Genomic DNA, 19,580 nt, shown 5'->3' on the forward strand with positions numbered 1-19,580 from the left:
AGCACAAATAATAGTTTTTTCTCTTTAACCAAATGATTTCCATATACTGCGTATTGCACATGTCAAACTCATTCCACGCAGGGCTGAGGGTCTTCGGGTTTTTACTCCTCCCCTGTACTTGATTGATGAATTAATTAGTAAGGAACTTCCCTCACCTGGTTGTCTTGGTCCAAATTGAAAGGAAACACTAAAACCCAGCAGATACTAGGCCCTCCGTGGAATGAGTTTGACACCCCTGGTGTATTGCATCGGGGGTAATGAAAATGAAATAAGCTGAGTACGAAGTGCTGCTGGATATTTAGACCACAGGGCCCCTAAAGATAATATATGGTTAGTAGAGACCCTAATAATAAGTACTTCCAACCCCTTTTTTATCTCTGAACATTTTTTTTTTTTACATCCAATTATTGTATACCAGTCTCAACATATATTTTTTTAAATTAGTAATTTTTTTCATAAATTCCTTGTTATATTTGTTTATTAGCATAATACAAATGGCCACTGATTCATTTTAATATATTTTTAAATCTACATTACAATGTTTAGAAATGAGGGCTTTTATTTTGAAGGTTTCCTCGTTGAAAAACAGGAAAGTCTCTGCACATTATTTTAATAGTAGCTGAATTTAAAACGCTCAGCTACTATTAATTTGCATCTGCAACGTGAAAGTTCTCTTCCTGCTTCCTCGCACTTTGACCTTGAGGCGGGTTAATGCGAGTGTATCATGTTTATGTTAGCTTGGGGCACTGCATTTTTCCCGGGATTGTTCTTCATATCCTGGAAAGTGCTTAAATCAGTTTTCAAAAGCTGGAATGATGCAGATGTGTTTGTGGTCAGCGAAAGGTAGGCTTTATTACAGTAATATTTACATATGCATAACCTTGCTAGTTGTTGTCCTTGAATGACTTCACTAGTAACTGACAACAGTTATTTCAGTGAGCATATGTCTAGTTATATCAAAACAACTCCGGAGATCAATCTATCAGGACTGAACCACAACCTGGATTTACAGGAGACATTGAATTAGTCGATTCTCCTTTAAACCCAGGAGAAATCCAACTTGAAATTCACCAGCTTTTCAAGCTTAATAATGTCAAAATACGTTCGGTACTTACCAAATAATGGAGTTTCACTGAGCAACTGTCGTCATCACAGCCGCCACGGCCGATAGACTTCCAAAATAGGTCTAAATAAGAAGTTACATGTAACCGAAAAAATGCCTTATCTGAAAATAATCCATTGTTTTTCCATTGTATTTGGCCCATCCAAGTGTGGATGGGCCAAATACCTCTTCTGTACCCCCTGCAATATTTGTAATATCATTATAATACACAAAATATAGCCTATCTATAAATATACAATCACTGAAATATAGCCTATATTGTCTACTTAACCCTTTAACTGGCATGCCAATAAATAAAAATGTGTTTATTTTAAATTAATATCAGAACAAATGAATAACCAATTGTGTGCACTTTCATAGCCTCATCATATATCCCATCTCTTTGCAAGGTTGGTGTCCTCCATCCATGCCACTCTGGCTACTATTGTTGGGTTCATAATTGCTACTGCCTCCAGTGATGTGATGTATGACAGGTAAGAATGTATATTTTGATTATTGCCATCAAACCAGCAATCGTCACTTGTCGTGATTGAGTCATCTCCTCCCCTCTCCTCTGAGTGAGAATTACCAGTGGTACTTTTGTTTGCCGGCTGAATGCACTACCCCCGGTGCCATAAAAACAAGCTTTTGGGGGCAGAGGCAGTAGTACACTCAGATACAAGACTGACCTGTATACGTCCCCATCACTAGAGTGATCTCTAGAGATCAATCCCCCCCATCTTAACACTGTGGTCAATTTACACAACCATTCCCAATTATCATATTCTCATTATCAGCAGGGGTTTGCTGTGTTTATTTCCTTAGTGACTGAAACTGTATCTCAAATATTCATAGTACTCTATACATGATCATCTCATACCAAACACAGGTTATAGATTAGAATAGGTAGGCTTCTAAGTGCACTGTGCACTAGTATTAGTATTATATAGCCTTATAAGCCTACAAATATCTGACTAGTCAGCTGGCATTGATGATCAGTTTATGATGTAGTTTGTTACCGCTCAAGAATTACATTTTATAATTAGGGCCCTGCGTTTGGGTTAATCATGTCACATGACCTAGATTTTCCTGCCTTTTCCTGAAATGAGAATTACACCAAAAATTAAAGCAATTGTCTAAGGATGGTTCTGGACCATCTGACATAAAAAGGGGTCAGTTTGTTGAAAAAGTTTTAAAGGTCACGAACAGTCAAATCATGTGTTCATGAAATGTGATGATACTTGGATGAAAACAGATCAAAGTATGAAAAATGACTGTTGCTTCCACAATGATAAAGTTACTGGTCGATCCCCTACCCTGTGTCATAAGTACCGTCTTGTAACCAACATCAAAGAAGGCTTGTTTGCAGATGGCCATGGTTTATATAGCGAGATGGCAACTCGACTGGTGCCAAAATGTCACTGTAGGGTCTCGGCAAACAGAATTAAAAGTTGACCCTATTAATCTATGGCAAAGATACTTATGTTTCCCCTTTCATCTGTCTGGGGTTAGCTATTTATTGGTTACCTAGGTCTTCTGCCAGCATGGAACAAAAGGGGGGGTGAGGCGGTTGTTCAAAACTCCCAACGCCATTGTCAGGTCAACACCTGTCAGTGCTGCTGTGAACCGCCTCACAAGAGACGTGCCAAATGGAAGATGGATAAAAAATGTTTGACATCATCGATGCAATTTCAGTGTTTGATTTGCTTTGTTTATCACCAAATTTGCTTGATGATTTTACTGCAACACTTCATCCAAGTTGCTTGACATGGGTGTTTCAAAGAGCTGTCACTCAAGGCGAGCTCATGAATATATGCTCCCCGCCCACTCAGCCTGTCTTTCTCAAAATGTTGAGTATTTTTATCCAAAGCAAATATTTAATGGGTGATTTATTTTAGTAACTCAAAAGGTTATTTTACATGGGAATCAGAATGACTGTTCGGGACCTTTTTAAAATAAATGTTCAAATCCAGGTCATGTGACATGATTAACCAAAACACAGGGACCTATTTATAATACTTTACTCAAAGCTCCAAAGTTGCATTTGCTGGAGGAAGAGGATTCTGTGATTTTTATAAGGATGAAGTAACATTTATTTTTGTTTCGCACAACAACAAAAAAATTGAGTGTAAGTACTTACTTTCCTCATGATCCTAATGTACCGGTATGTCACCATCTTCTTTAGGCACAGACTGACCAATGAATTTGTGTGGTTTGGCGCTCCTTACATGGCGTTTGATATTTACGCCATGTATCTGAGTAACTACCACTGTCAAAAGTTAAAAGGGCACGAGGCGTACAGAAAGCACTCCCTCCTTACCATCAAGCTGTTCCTCCTCCGGCATCCCCTGCTGGTTGTCCATCACATGGTCCTCCTCACGGTCTTCATGCCCACCATTCTGGTGAGGAAGGATCACAAACATTACTGGACCGTAACGTTATGTGTTACAACGGCAGTTGAAATTTGTCATTATAAACTGGTTTGTTCAAGCCCTGAATGCTGATTGGCTGACAGCCATGGTGTATCAGACCGTATACCACGGGTATGACATTTATTTATACTGCTCTAATTACGTTGTTAACCAACCTATAATAAGGCACTTCAGCGGTTTGTGGTATTTGGCCAATATACGGCTAAGGCCTGTATCTAGGCACTCTGCGTTGTGTCGTGCTTAAGAACTGCCCTTAGCCATGGTTTATTGGCCATATACCACACCCCCGCAGGCCTTATTGCTTAACTATAGTCCAGTTTCTGTTATTGAGAATCTGCCGTGTCATCCTCAAAAGCTGACTGTGCTCATTTCTCAGTAAGTTAGTGTTTAATATTCATATAGTGCTGTTTTTTTCTCAGTTCCTTAGGACTGGTCTAGGTGGAGACTTCTTCATTGGCTGTTTCTTCATGGCAGAATTCAGCACTCCCTTTGTCTCGTTAGGAAAGGTTCTGATCCAGGTAAAGCCACACCCAGATTCATAAACCCCTTTGTTTTTGTTGTGCTTTCGGAAGACTGAGCATATTATTAAGTGTACTATAACTCACTGTACAATCAGTAAACGTTTCCTATATTTTCCTCTCTAGTTGGGACTAGAGGACTCATGGCTTCACAGAGTCAACGGTGTGATGGTTCTGCTGAGTTTCTTCACCTGCCGTATCCTGCTCTTTCCCTACATGTACTGGGTGTATGGTCAGCAGTACACCATTCCCTTCCACAAAGTGCCTTTCCATCTACCGCTCCACTGTAACTTAGCCAACCTATCCATACTGGCACCTCAAATCTACTGGTTTGTGCTTCTGTGTCACAAGGCATATCGCCTCTACCTGCGTCAGACTAGGTCAAAGGGTCAACTTGCTCACAAAGATGGCTCAAAAACAGATTAGAGTTGCCATCTAATTCTATGGTTAGCAACATGTAATATCAATTATGCTTCTTTTGCTGCTGGTCTTCCATGCTATGAATTAGCAGTTATTTCAATCCTTCCCTCTGAAGGAACAGTCTGTGTGGAATTTAGGACCTGCAACTGCCTATCACTACAAAATAACCAGTAGTTATCAAAATTCTCAGGGGTCAGTGTGTTATACTGTCTGTACTACTACAGACTACAGAATATTTAGTGATTTATCAGGATAACTTTCCACCCCAAACTATTGTTTGATTAATAAACGATTGAAAGACATGCAATGTCAGTTTTTTTTATTCAAAATAAAAATAAGTCTTTTCAACACAAGGTCAGAACACATTTTTATTTGAGGCTGGAAACATTAAACCCTCATTCAAGTGTTGTCTGAAAAAAGTACATCATCCCGAAGACGACAGCTGAGCAATTTTCTGATGCAACACGGCCTTCATCTCGGCGCTCTCCAGGTTGTCTGTGATGGTGGTGAAGAAGTGGCGAGTGTTCTCGATCTCCAGGTGGGAGCTGCTGCTGGGGTGTGTGGCCAGCACTGCCTCGTAGTGGGTCAGGATCTCCAGGGCACACAGGAACAGAGACTCGCACTGCCCGCCGGGCATCATCACCTGAACGTGCTGAACATGACAGAAGAGCTGGCTCAGTACAAACAGCACCTCCTGGCTGGCAGTGGTGGTAGCTGCCCTCTCTACCTTTGAGTCTTTGGGTGAGGTGTTGGAGGAAGACGGCAACAGCTTTCCCCTCAGGGAGTCTATGACTTCTCTCATGGCGCTGGCATACAGCAGCCCCACGTGGGCCCAGCCCTGGCCGGGCAGCCAGTCTTTGCAGCTGGAGCCGCAGAGCAGCTGGAGGACACGCAGCAGTAGCACGGACAGACGCAGCTCGCAGGAGAACGGCCGCAGGTCCAGCAGTGGGAGAAAGTCCACGTACTCCAGTGAGTAAGGCACGTGGAGACGACCTGAGCGGAGCAGCTCTCGCATTGCTCTCAGCAGCCTGCCCCACTCGGCGACGGTGCACCAGGGTAGGGTCTGTGTCACTGCCACCAGCAGGCCTTTGCTGAACATGTTGACATCGTCGGGCCGGTGCTGGTCCAGAGCCAGAGAGGTCAGCATGGTGTTCTGAACCTCGTCAGAGAGAGCGCAGCACTCCATCCACGCCAGCAGCCCTGTGCCCTGCCCATACTGGGCCAACTTTAGGCCAGACCACTCCTGCTCCGGCAGCTCGCACACAGCCAACAGTGAGGACGGCACCTCGTTTTTGAAGTGATCCCCCCACACTACCTTCAGATGGAAGCGAACAGTCCAGTCCAGGGCCTCCACTTTATTGTAGAGCCAGAAGAGGGCTCTGGACCAGGTGTTGGGGGCTGAGGCCACCTCCCGTCCCACCACCTTGCCCAGTGCAGTCAGCACAGTGACGAGCATCTCCTTGGACTCCGTGGATAAGTGACAGGGTGCGCCCTCTACAGGAAGCTCCCAGCACCTGCAGCCCTCGTTCAGAATCTGGCAGAGGACGTAGAGGAGGGGGAATGGGGAGCAGTTCATGATCCAGTGTGGAGATGGATCCTGGGATTCCAGAGAAAAGGCAGAGTGGAGCAAACGCAAGCACAGGTCCAGGCTGCAGGTGCTATAGCCAGAGGAGGGGGAGAGGTGAGGCAGGACGAAGGCACACACAACCTCTTCAGGGTGCAGGAAACTCTGGCCTCGCTCTAAGCTCTCCGAAATGCTCGGCTGCATAAGTGCAACCAGGAAGTGCAGGAACTGGTCCTCCTCCTTTGCCGAGGACAGTTTAGTCATGGCAGTATCTTGAAGACAGCTGCACAGTAAGCTCCCCGCAGAGCTGCCCGTCCCCTCTGTGCAACCGGGGGCACCACCCCTCAGCCCTGAGAGCTGCTGGAGTATGTTGGAGAGGAGGCTGTGGGCCCCATGGTTCACCACCGCCAGATGGCAGCACCGACGCAGGGTGGCCTCGGGGTTCTGAAAGGCCACGCGGGCTATGGCGGCCACGGCCAAGCTGAGGTTGTTCTGCACCGCTCCCCCCTGGATGATGCAGTTGAACGTCATGTTGAGCTCCTCACTAAAGCCCTCCATCACAGCCAGGGGCAGAGAGCCCTGGAGACCCCTCTTGGAGCAGGTTAACATTTCCGCTAATGTTGTGTTTTTCTCAGTTAAGGGGAGCTCTGCGAAAATGTTCACAATAATGTCCTTCAACTTTCTGCAGTGCCCTACTTCACTATCCATTTGGCACTTTGCAATGAGAGTGGAGACTAATTTCATGACAATATCCTTTCGCTGGAATGCGTTTTTGTTTCTCTCCAGACAGCTGATCCACTCCTCCATGCTCAGGGACCAGCTCAATTCAGTGGCAAATAGCATAGTGAAATCTTGGAAGCCCTCCAAGCGGTGGTTAATGATGGCTACAGCAATGTGGGCCATTTCCCCAGCGTTGCTCTCTGTGTCGGGGAAGGACAGTGAGACAAACAAGCCTCTCAAAGTGCTGTGCACGTTGTTCAGTGTCTGCTGCTCACCCTCATCCATGGACCGTTCCTCTAGGGACTCGAGCACTCTGGCCAGACTGTTTTTCAAACGGCGTGTCAAGTCACTGGGGTCACCGCTGTCTGTCATCTCCAGCAGCCCTCTCTTCTCCCAGGCCTGAGTGAGCTGTGAGACCGTCTGCAGGGCTTGCATTAGTGTCATTCCACAGGGTTTAAATGGAGAGGGTGTGTGGGCTGCCTTCAGGTCACTGCGGGCCTCGCTTATCACCTGGACCAGGTCAAACTTCTCTATCCCAGCATGCCTCTTTCTGACAGTCACCGTACTGGTCAGGCTCTGAAGTTGTACCTCAGCTGGGAGAATGATAGCTTGGTCTATCAGATGTGAGGTGTAGAGGGAGTCGAGGCAGTTGGATAGGGCACGGTAGCAAAGGTCAGAGGTGCTCAGATGCTCTTTCAACTCCTCCAGAGCATGAAAAAGAATGGACAGCACATCAGTGGTGGACGATGGTGATGTTGAGGTGTCTGGGTCTGATTTGAACCTCTTGGCAGCCTGAGGTGAAAGGCCGGTGGTGTTGGTGAGGCTGGTCCACCGGTTAGTAAAGACCTTATCTAGGTCGTCCTCCTCTTGCCTTCCCCACCTGCCCTTCCACAGCTCCCACCACACCTCCAGCAGGACGCGGACATCCTCCTCAGTGCTGTTTCGGGTAACGTGTCGAACTAGCTGCCCCAGCTCTGCACTCAGGTGGGCCGATGGGAGGCAAAGCAGCAGCTGGGCGTAGATCTGAGAGAAGCCTGTCAACTTGACCAGCTCAAACAGCACTATGCGGTTAATGTCAGGTAGGCTGTTCTGCAGAGAGAAGAATGGATTCTCCCTCCAGCCGATTTCCATGTCTTCTTCGCTCTCCTTCCCCAGTAATTTGCTCCATAAGACGCAGATGATTTTCTTCTTCCAGCGGACACTGCTCAGACAGCTATCTCGCTCCTGCCCACAAATTTCTCTGACAGCCTGTAGAATTGGGTGGCCAACCTTACTCCAGTCCTCCTTCTGCAGGGCACTGAGTGATGCTGGCTGGCACAATCTGTTGGCCAACAGAAAGCCTCCCTGGAGAATGGCAGTCTTCTCACAGCTCAGCCAGGAATCTGAAAGTACAAGCAGAAGAGTGAGAACGAATGAACACAAGTAGACTAGAGAGTAGTTAGTTCAGTACAGAAACCAGGTTGCCAGGGCCAAGGGTAAATCCATTTGAATGTAATCACTTTGACAGCATCCCCTTTGTTAAAAAAAAAATGTATTACTTTGCATACATGTAACCTAATGGCAAAACATTCCAGGGATAAAGGAGCCCAAAGTTGACCCATTTTGCAAACCCCACTATACCATGAGACATCCATGTCTTCATCACCGGAAAATATAAATCATATCAAACTCAACCGTTTAAAAGCTTCCAAATAGCGTTGCAAGCTTCCGTTGAGACACATGTTCTTGGATACAGGGTGTGTGTCATTTCAATCATAGAAATAGAATTGACCTATTCTTCAGACCATTGAAATTTGACCTTCAACTTACCACCACAAAAGATGTCCGCTGATCCGCCCATATTCAAATGTCAACTGAAATGCGCTATGCCTATAATTTCTCCCCCCATGTGGAAGCTAGGTGAATTGCAACGGCACGAGGCTGCATTGAAAACAAAATCTCCCCCTCCACTGCATCCCATTTCCCCGTAACATGGCAGAGACTTGCCCTTGGAGCCTTTACTTTAGGTTTTGGTCCACCAGCTTCAAACAGATGTAGAAACAATGTTTTTCTATTAGAAAATTCACACGATTTAGATGGTACAATGATTCCCTACACTATTCAGTGCTTGTTTTTTTTTTAATTGAGCGACAGTGTAGAATATTAGCAACCCAAAAATGACAGAGTGATTTCTACATTGGCCACATGACACGATTTCCACTCGACAGCTTTCCCATTTTGACATTGGATGCCTCTCAGGTAGAAGAAATCAATAGGTGAATATCACAACACTGGAAGGTAAGTAATACTGTGACACACCATCATTCCACTATTACTGCAGATATTATGGACATTTTTTTAAATTACAATGCAGTTTTTTAAAATAAAAATTCTGTGTGGCACCTTTAAATGGTCACATCTATTCTATTATCTATGATGAGTAACAGTAATATAAACCAGTCCTTTATTCCCATTCAAGTCAACATTCTCTTATGTGTGGACTCCCAACCATCTTTGTGGTACCATTTGAAAGTTGAAATTTTAACTTAGTACATTTATCAGCCAAAACATGACACCCACCCTGTATTCAAGAGCATGTTGTGTCTCAACCTATGGCAGTCAAAATACAACCTCAGATTATTTAAAATAGGGTCTAAGGTACAACATACAGTACCAGTCAAAAGTTGACACCTACTCATTCAAGGGTTTTTCTTTATTTTTACTATTTTCTTCATTGTAATAACACATGGAATCATGTAGTAACCAAAAAAAGTGTTAAACAAATCAAAATGGTTTATTTGAGGTTCTTCAGAGTAGCCACCATTTGCCGTGACAGCTCTTGGTATTCTCTCAACCAGCTTAATGAAGTCGTCACCTGGAATGCATTTCAATGAACTGGTGTGCTTTGTTAAAAGTTCATTTGTGGAATTGTTTTCCTTCTTAATGTGTTTGAGCCAATCAGTTGTTGTTACAAGGTAAGAGTGGTACACTGAAGCTAGCTCTATTTGGTAAAAGACCAAGTCCATTTTATGACAAGAACAGCTCAAATAAACAAAGGGAAATGGCAGTACATCATTACTTTAAGACATGAAAGTCAGTCAATCCAGAACATTTCAATAACTTTGAAAGTTTCTTCAAGTGCAGTCACACCTGGACTTGAACCTGATCTAACATCTCTGGAGAGACCTGAAAATAGCTGTGCAGCAACGCTACCCATCCAACCTGACAGAGATTGAGAGGATCTGTAGAGAAGCCAAGCTTGTAGCGTCATACCCAAGAAGGCTCAAGGCTGTAATCGCTGCCAAAAGGTGCTTCAACAAAGTACTGAGTAAAATGTCTGAATACTTACGTAAATGTGATATCAGTTTCTTATTTGTAATACATTTATAAGGCTCTTTTCGCTTTGTCCTTATGGGGTATTGTGTGTGGATAAGGGAAAATAAATCAATTTTATAATATGGCTGTAACAACAACAAAAAATGGTATGGTTAGGTTTGCAAAATCGGTCAAATTTGAGCACATTTATCTATAATGTTTATCCATTCAGGTCCAAAAAAAAAAACGTTCTGCGTACTTCTACAAATGGGCAAATATGTATGAAAGGTTTAGTTCAAATCAAAAGGGGTCCTGTCAAAAAGTGATTCAAATGGTTTTACCCCAACACATCGCAACACATTTCACTACAGGTACCACTGACAGTAAATAATGTGTCAGTGTCAGCTCGCTAGTTATACAGCTAACATGTTTATAGCTATAAACAAAGCACATGCATTCAACTTTAATCTCATAGCTACCTTGAGTCATCATTGTGTTTCGGTGAGGTGCAGTTCAGTCTTCAATGTGCACCTGGTCATCCACGCCGGACCCAACAGCACGCCAAGCCAACTTCAACGAAGAACACGTGCACATTTTTGTTCATTTAATTATTATACTGATTTATAATAAAAAAAGAGACAAGTTAGATGTAAATATCTACTTACTTTCCAAGACGATACGACAAGAAACCAATCAAATAAATGTGTTGAACTTTTTTTCGACCATTCAAAACAACTCATCGGACGTCCGCATCAACGTCACGTGGGCGGGATTTTTTTTATTGAAGAACGACGAAATGTATTTTCGTGACTTTACAGCGCCACTCGTGGTATGGATGTATGGGGGGGGGGGGGTGTATGTTCAGTTGCAGTTTTTAACAGTTTCTTCCTCATTCACATATTATCTGATGATATTTAGTTTACTATTACAAGCCATTGTAAAAATCTAACGTTAACTTGTCTTACAGGCAGCTGCACGAGCAGATTCTATTTTTTTCACTTGCGTCAAATTGCCGAAATGAAAGTGAAAGTTCTTTGGAGTCGAATGGCACAGGGAAAGACATCTCCGGGAGACAGTTTTGTAACATTATGCGTTTAAACGTCAATATTGTTATCTGTTTATTTCTCTGTGCAGGTAGGCTACCCTATGAACTATTTTTGCGAGTATTTTTCATTCCCCAGACGGTTTCACGCGTGCTGTGTTCATTCAGAGTTCTTATGAATGGACTATTTGTTAGCCTCCAATTATGATTGGCATTTTGACATGACATTTTAAACTCATTGTGATTATTCTACTTATTCATCTATTTGACAGAGGTGCCAGGCATCCAGTCTTTACAACAGGTGCCTTGGCTGCCTTGTATGCTGGTGGATGAACTTGTAAAGTTCAATGATGAGGGACATGCTGAAACCCAGTATCAACACAGAAACGCTGGGCTGCAGTTTGGTCATCCAGGGGACAGTGCATTGAACCCTAATGCCATCACCTTCCTTGTTACAGGTGAATGAGAGAAACAGCTAAACAAATGTCAGATTTGGTTATGTTTTCTACGCTGGTGTTTGGTGTTCCAACACTGAGAGGTGCTCTTCAAACCATGTGTGTTCAGGCTCTAAGGTGGACATGAGGAAGTACATTGAAGGAGCAGTAGTGGAGCACCAGCTGCAGTGTGAGATCCGCAGGTACAGCACAGAGGGTATCCAGGTGCGTTGGCCAGGTTTAGGAGCCCAGGATCACGATATCTGGTTCACCAGCACCTTACGGCACACCGACGGCCTCTTCGTCATCACCAGCTTCCTCAGACATACCCCTGCCACACCCACACCTGGCCAGGCAGACTACCGCAACTGGGCCGCCATCGCAGACAGAGAGATGTTAACCACCTCAAGTAATTCAAACTTTTGATTCCGTCTATTTGTTGTGCAGTAGATCTCATGTCAAACTCATTCCAGGAGGGCCGAGGGTCTGCGAGTTTTCTCTGAACACTTTATTTAAAAAAAACGTTTATTTAGCTGGTCAGTTAAGAATAAATTCTTAATTACAATGACGTCCAAACCCTAACCCGGACGACGCTGGGACAATTTTGCTCCCAATCACAGACGGTTGTGATAAAGCCTGGAATCGAACCAGGGTCTGTAGTGACGCCTCTAGCACTGACATGTGCTAGACCGCTGCACCACTTGGGAGCCCAAAACTTGATTGATCAATTCAGCTCACTCATTAGCAAGGAACTCCACTCACCTAGTCTAGGCCTTAATTTAAAGGATGAACCAAAAACCTGCAGACACTCGGCCCTCTGTGCAATGAGTTTGACACCCCTGCAGTAGATGTAGTCTGTACTCTGGTCCAGTGCTTCCCATTCCTGGTCTTTTGAGCCTAGCCCTAACACCTGATTCTAATCAAATGCTTGATAAATTGATTATTTGACTGTATTAGTGCTAGGGCAACAAACAAAAATGTACACCCCTTGGTGTCCCCTGAAACAGGATTGGGAAGCACTGCTCTCGTCTGTAGCATGTGTCAGTGGAGGCTGCTGAGGGGAAGACTATGTCACACACAACAGAATAAGTCCCAAGCTATAACCTCCCTTTTTTTCTCCAAATTCCTCCCTCTCCCTCCTCTTCAACCCATGCCCCCCTTCCTGCCCTGCCTTGGCTGTGACCTGTGTCTGTGTGTAGCTGCGATGCTAGTCTTCACCCGCACTCCCTCTGTGTGGGTGGGCCTAATGAAGCAACAGAGCCTGCATTGTCAGTTTGACGTGGACCACAAGGCAGTCGACCTGACAGTGGAATGGCGTTTGCAACGACGCGGCGAACGGACCACGCTCTTCAGCCACTCCAGACGCTCGGGCCAAAGGGAGGGGGGCGGGGTGGAGCTTAAGGGCATCGGTAGGGGCGACGCATCCCTGACGCTCCCCCTCACCAAGCAGAGCAGCGAGGGGACGTATGTCTGCCTTGTCTCGGTGCCTCCGCTGTTTGGCAGCCATGAAATCGCTCTGAACATCATGGGTAAGGTGGAAGGGTTAGGGGTCACGGGACATGAGGCAGATGCATTTAATTGTTGAAACTTTGCTCACTCATTTGCGCTATCATTGAAAATTGAAAGGATAAACAAATTACTTTTATTATCACTACCTGATATGGTATACACATGTATGAATATGTACATATCTATGACATGATAACCATAACAACCAATTAAAGGTGCCATAGACTAGCCATTTTGATCACCTGGTATATACCGCCAACATCCTCATTGTAATGCCAGTCATTTCTGACATGGTCCCTCAGAGCCTCCTCGCGTGTCCTTGAACGTGGACTCTGTCATCTCCATGGTGGAAACGGAGAAACAGAAGGTGGTGTGTGGGGCAGAGGGCTACTACCCCCTGGACGTGGAGATGGAGTGGTTCAGGGAGCCCAGTGGTGGAGGTGGAGGCCTCCTACCAGAGAAGCTGGACACTGTCCTGTACTCCAGCCACCGCCACCACCAGGACGGGACCTACTCTCTGTCGGCCTTCTTCCTGCTCCACGCTTCCATGCATGACTCGAGCTCCAAGTACTTCTGCAGGGTGTCTCACAGCTCCCTGCGCATGCCCATCCGCAAGAGTTTCACCCTCATCGTCACAGGTTAGGTGGTTTAGGAACTTTTCGTGAAGTCTTCAAGTAAAGGTCGTTTTCTCAGGCACAACTGAGTACCTTACAACCCAGTCTGATTACGTACAGTGATACAGTATGTGTTCATACAAATTTCTGCAGATTTACAGAAGCATATTTTAAATATACAGTTGAAGTCTGACGTTTACATACACTTAGGTTGGAGTCATTAAAACTCATTTTTCTACCACTCCACAAATTTCTTGTTAACAAACTATAGTTTTGGCAAGTCGATTAGGACATCTACTTTGTGCATGACACAAGTAATTTTTCCAACAATTGTTTACAGACAGATTATTTCACTTATAATTCACTGTATCACAATTCCAGTGGGTCAGAAGTTTACATACACTAAGTTTTGACTGTGCCTTTAAACAGCTTTAAAAAATTCCAGAAAATGATGTCATGGCTTTAGAAGCTTCAATTTGGTTAATTGACTTCAATTGGAGGTGTACCTGTGGATATATTTCAAGGCCTACCTTCAAACTCACTGCCTCTAAACTTTAAAAACAGCAAGGATCTCAGAAAAAAAATTGTAGACCTCTGCAAGTCTGGTTCATCCTTGGGAGCAATTTCCAAATGCCTGACGGTACCACGTTCATCTGTACAAACAATAGTATGCAAGTATAAACACCATGGGACCATGCAGTCGTCATACCGCTCGGGAAGGAGACGCGTTCTGTCTCCTAGAGATGAACGTACTTTGGTGCGAAAAGTGCAAATCAATCCCAGAACAACAGCAAAGGACCTTGTGAAGATACTGGAGGAAACATTTACAAAGGTATCTATATCCTCAGTAAAACAAGTACTATATTGATATAACTAGAAAGGCCACTCAGCAAGGAAGAAGCCACTGCTCCAAAACCGCCATAAAAAAGCCAGACTATGGTTTGCTACCGCACATGGGGACAAATACTGTCCTTTTTGGAGAAATGTCCTCTGGTCTGATTAAACAAAAATGGCCATGGAGACCATCGTTATGTTTGGAGGAAAAAGGGGGAGGCTTGCAAGCCGAAGAACACAATCCCAACCGTGAAGCATGGGGGTGACAGCATTATGTTGTGGGGGAGCTTTGCTGCAGGATGGGCTTGTGCACTTCACAAACTAAATGTCATCATGGGGCAGGAAAATGATGTGGATATATTGAAGCGACATCTCAAGACATCAGTCAGGAAGTTAAAGCTTGGTCGTAAATGGTTCTTCCAAATAGACAATGACCCCAAGCATACTTCCAAAGTTGTGGCAAAATGATTTAAGGACAACAAAGTCAAGGTATTGGAGTGGCCAACACAAAGCCCTGACATCAATCCTATATCAAATTTGTGGGCAGAAATTAAAAAGTGTGAGCGAGCAAGGAGGCCTACAAACCTGACTCAGTTACACCAGCTCTGTCAGGAGGAATGGGCCAAAATTCACCCAACTTATTGTGGGAAGCTTGTGAAAGGCTACCGGAAACATATGACCCAAGTTAAACATTTTAAAGGCAATGCTACCAAATACTAATTGAGTGTATGTAAACTTCTTACCCACTGGGAATGGGATGAAAGAAATAAAAGCTGAAAGAAATCATTCTCTCTATTATTATTCTGACATTTCACATTCTTAAAATGAAGTGGTGATCCTAACTGACCTAAGAGAGGGAATTTTTATTGGGATTAAATCATTAATTAAGTCAGGAATTGTGAAAAACTGAGTTTAAATGTATTTGGCTAAGGTGTATGTAAACCTCCGACTTCAGCTGTACACAGTTGAGTGAAGTTGCCTGGATGTCCTTTGGGTGGTCGAACATTCTTGATACATACGGGAAACTGATGAGCATGAAAAACATAGCACCATTACAGATGTTCACACAAACCGGTGTGCCTGGCACCTACTAACATACCACGTTCAAAGGCACTTAAATATTTTGCCTTGCCCATTCACCCTCTGAATGGCACACATACATAATCCATGTATCAATTGTCTCAAGGCTTTAGAATCCTTCTTTAACCTGTCTCACCCCCTTCATCTACACTGATTGATGTGGATTTAACAAGTGACATCAATAAGGGATCATAGACTGACCAGGTGAATCCAGGTCAAGGCTATGTCAAGCAGGTGTTCTTAAGGTTTTGTATACTCCGTGTATATCGTCTTCAGAGGATATTGATCCAAACACGTACTATACTGTATGCAGCACCAATTCATGGCCACTTGATGGCAGCCCCAATACATACAATACTGTAGTATGCTTTGAGAGGAGAACATGCCACAAAAACTGCATTGACTGATAAAACTTTGGATGTTGTGTTTTATCAGAGGTTGACAGTTGGAACTGGCTGTGGTTGTTCTTTGGCTGTGGATTCATCCTGGTCATGGTGGCCACTTTGTGTGTGATGCTACCCCGCCTGAGCTCAGGTGAGCGTCTCTCGTTCACCACGACTCTGTCCTTTACCTTTTCGTCATTGCCAGGTTCAGTTTGTTAACGAGTTCACCCAATTGAGATATCGCTAATTGTTGTTTGCTTGCTAGGACAACCTTTTGAACATGTACTGTTTTTCTTTCACAGCAAGAACAACAAACAAGGTGGGTACATCTTCATACATAACGCGGGTGTGTGCGTTTCAAGTGTTATCGGTCATATATACGGGATACACATGGTATACATCATCAAATGAAATACTTACTTGCAGATTTCGTCTCGACAATGCAACAACCATAAGAAATAATACAATATAAGAATATGAATATAAAGTAAATGGCAGTAGAATACAATAAACATTTTAGCATAAGTATAATACCGGAAGGCAAACTATATAGTCCAATATTTACACGTGTATTGGAGAAGGAGGGAGAAGTGTTTAAGCTGTTTGGTAGCAGCAGTTGTGATGTGTGTGTAGAATGAATGTAGGGTTGTCACGATACCAGCGTTGCGATACTCCGAGGTATCGTGGCAAGGAAACAAAACATGAAGCAGACTAAATGTCTTGGTGGAAAACAGTCCTAATGTTGGAAACAAGCAGCCTTATGTTGTCGCCCAGAATCACATGTTTCTTTAACAAGCTATAACACACAACATTTTACATGAAGTAGTCTGCTTTGTGTTTTCCTTTTTGCCATGGAGAATCAGGTTTTGTAGTATCGCAATACTGGTATCGTGACAACCCAACATGACTGTATACGTGTGGGTGAGAGAACGAGAGAAAGACTTCCCTGCTCATTGTGTGTGTACTGTATCTCTCCTGTTCAGAGAAAGCCCTACTGAGAGAACATGCCAGAGTGGTTCGAGCTGATCACCATGGATACAGACAGTCCATTCCTACCCTCCTTCTTCACCTCCTTCTCTTCATCTCAGTACTTCTCTAACAGGAGGTTTATTTTGGGAATGTGGGTATAGTGTGTGTCCATCAAGTCATTTGATATGGGGTAATGTTTCTTCTGATTCTCCCATTATAAAGTACAGTAAATGTAGAAAGATTGATCATGTGTTTTTCATTATTTGGGAACGAGGGACTATCCCACAAGGTCAGAGTACTGCTCTATGATAATACCACTCTTAATTTTGCTATAACAAATAATTGACATGGAATAATGATTTTCTTTTAGAAAAATGCATGATCATGTTTGATATGAAAATATGCACTCAGAAATGTATTTGTTTGAAGTTATTGTTTTCATTAATTTCCTGTATTTAATAGTTGCTGTTGTTTTGACTGTTTTCGCTCTAGAGAGTTCTACTAAGTCAGCGGGTCAGAGAGAGTGTGTGTGATGTCAAATCCAATCAAGCTTTATGTATACAGCACATTTCCGTCATGGAATGCAACGCAATGTGCTTCTAAGGAAGAAAACAAATAAAAACAATGAAAATAAAAACTGAAATATTTACGACACAAGAGGATAAAAACAAGAGGATTAAAACAGAAAGAATATCAATGAAAACTGAAACAATATAAAGCACCCTAGGGAAAAGCAATGCTAAAAATGTGTTTTAAGATCTCTTTTGAATATGTCCACAGATTTGGCCCCCCGTGGATTCTCTGGCAGGCTATTCCAGAGGCTGGGGGCATAATAACTGAATGCTGCCTCTCCATGCCTCTTGGTCCTAGGCATTGGGATAGTTAAAAGGCCAGTGTCAGAGAACCTGAGGGACCTACTGGGAACATAACTTAAAAGCATGTCTGACATGTATTGGGGTGGACAATCATGGGATGATTTAAAAACCAATAGAAGAATCTTAACATTAATTCTAAAACTCATAGGGAGCCAGTGCAGAGGCCTTAAAACCTGTGTAATATGTGCTCTCCCTCTGGTCGTGGTCAGTACCCGTGATGCAGCATTCTGTATGTTTAGCTGTTGACCAATGGCTTTCTTGGGCAGACTAGACAGGAGAGCATTACAGAAGTCAGGCCTGCTTGTAATAAAGGCATGGATGAATCTTTATGTATTAGCCTGCGAGAGAAATGGCCGCACCTTGGCAATGTTCCTCAGGTGGTAAAAAGCTATTTTGGTCACATTCCTAATGTGTGATTCGAAATTGAGTTCAGAATTTAAAATGGCGCCTAGGTTTTTAACCTGATGTTTTGTCTTTATTGCCCATGAAATTAAAATGTGAGGCCAGATTCTCTCTGTATGCTTTGGCTCCAACAATAGGTACCTCGGTCTTGACTTAGCTGGAGGTTAGCTGAAGTTGTGAGCCATCCAAGTCTTTAAATCACTAATACAGTCTAATAATATATCTTTGGAGCTAAAATACTTTGGTGCAGCAGAAATGTAAAGTTGTGTATCGTCTGTGTAGCAGTGAAATGCATCGCTGGGCTTTCTGATAACGCTGCCAAGAGGCTGTCCGTTTGGATGTGTCCTTTTTCATCCTTACTGGAGCTCTAGCATCAATGGTTGCCCTTCATTTCCTATCAACGTTGTCAACTAAATCCTACAGTAGGACTGCAGAATAGGTGATGGAGTATTGTTCATGCACTCAATAAAATCTGTAGCAACTTCAGAGTTTTTAAATAGCGTTCCTTAATAATGCGTTCCATATTACCCTGTTCTATGGTCAACAGGGTAGTAAAACAATCCACTGTGGTGATCTGATAAAGCAACATCAACAATAGAGGATATGTCAATAGAAAGCCCCTTGGTAATAACCAGGTCCAGAGTATGGCTGTGGTTATTGGTGGGCCCAGTAACATGTTAGATACAGTCCATAGAGCTCAAAAGATTCATCAATTCAATGGCCTTGGAGTCAGTCTCTTTGTCAACATGAATATTAAAATCACCCAAAACAATGATTTGATCATAGCTCTCAAGGACAAATAGACAATAGTTTAGAGAAATCTGTAAAGAAAGTGAGGCAGTGTTTTGGTGGCCTATACAGAGTTATGGCAAAGCACTGGTGGCTGACATTTAAGAAGTATAGCATCAAACGAAGTTGCCAACGAAATGTCCTTACAGCTGATGGCATTAGTAAAAATAGAGGCTGTCCCCCCCACCATTTTCCCTTTTCTGATGGAGTATGAAAAGCTGTAGTTCGATGCATTTGACACGCAATTGTCTGTCTTCTGCTGAAAACCAATCTGTTTCCTAGCTGGAAGCCTCATAGGCTTTGGAGTATTCTTGGTTATAAGGTCTTTAGTACCCTACAAATGGAGAAATACTGTGCCAAAACCCTATCTCTCAGTTGCTACATAGTCAAGTATACCATAAACCAGGGTACTCAAGTACTATTTGAGAAGTTCTGGTCATACATATTTCCGAGGTGGCAAAGGTCAGGACGGATAATGTAATTTATTGGCGTAGTAACAAACTCCCACCTCTCAACCAATGCGACCCCAAACTGCACAGCCCTCTTCTTGGCGGAGAGAAAATGTTGCCGTTTTAAAGCTAATTTCCTGCAATTGTATG

At 43.5% G+C, this 19,580-nt stretch overlaps 3 protein-coding genes across 3 annotated transcripts; 2 read left to right on the plus strand and 1 right to left on the minus strand.

The window, feature by feature from the left end:
- The first annotated feature begins 631 nt into the window (after positions 1 to 631).
- LOC135552659 (TLC domain-containing protein 3A-like) lies at positions 632 to 4,774 on the plus strand. Its single transcript, XM_064984405.1, has 5 exons — positions 632 to 843; positions 1,513 to 1,596; positions 3,288 to 3,504; positions 3,954 to 4,052; positions 4,179 to 4,774. The coding sequence occupies exons 1-5, from the start codon at positions 725 to 727 to the stop codon at positions 4,476 to 4,478; spliced, it is 819 nt and encodes a 272-aa protein (XP_064840477.1). The 5' UTR covers positions 632 to 724; the 3' UTR covers positions 4,479 to 4,774.
- A 3-nt stretch (positions 4,775 to 4,777) lies between these two features.
- Positions 4,778 to 10,807, minus strand: LOC135552658 (gem-associated protein 4-like). Its single transcript, XM_064984404.1, has 3 exons — positions 10,716 to 10,807; positions 10,530 to 10,620; positions 4,778 to 8,138 (listed from the first exon to the last, which is right to left on the minus strand). The coding sequence occupies exons 2-3, from the start codon at positions 10,540 to 10,542 to the stop codon at positions 4,897 to 4,899; spliced, it is 3,255 nt and encodes a 1,084-aa protein (XP_064840476.1). The 5' UTR covers positions 10,543 to 10,620; positions 10,716 to 10,807; the 3' UTR covers positions 4,778 to 4,896.
- Positions 10,808 to 10,888: 81 nt separating this feature from the next.
- LOC135552660 (tapasin-related protein-like) lies at positions 10,889 to 17,379 on the plus strand. Its single transcript, XM_064984406.1, has 8 exons — positions 10,889 to 11,184; positions 11,365 to 11,550; positions 11,657 to 11,935; positions 12,726 to 13,055; positions 13,338 to 13,673; positions 15,999 to 16,097; positions 16,249 to 16,265; positions 16,930 to 17,379. Exons 1-8 carry the CDS (start codon positions 11,139 to 11,141, stop codon positions 16,942 to 16,944), a joined length of 1,308 nt encoding a protein of 435 aa, XP_064840478.1. The 5' UTR covers positions 10,889 to 11,138; the 3' UTR covers positions 16,945 to 17,379.
- Positions 17,380 to 19,580: the final 2,201 nt, after the last annotated feature.

The sequence above is a fragment of the Oncorhynchus masou genome, chromosome 13 (genome assembly GCF_036934945.1).
Source record: "Oncorhynchus masou masou isolate Uvic2021 chromosome 13, UVic_Omas_1.1, whole genome shotgun sequence".
Lineage (NCBI taxonomy): Eukaryota > Metazoa > Chordata > Actinopteri > Salmoniformes > Salmonidae > Oncorhynchus > Oncorhynchus masou.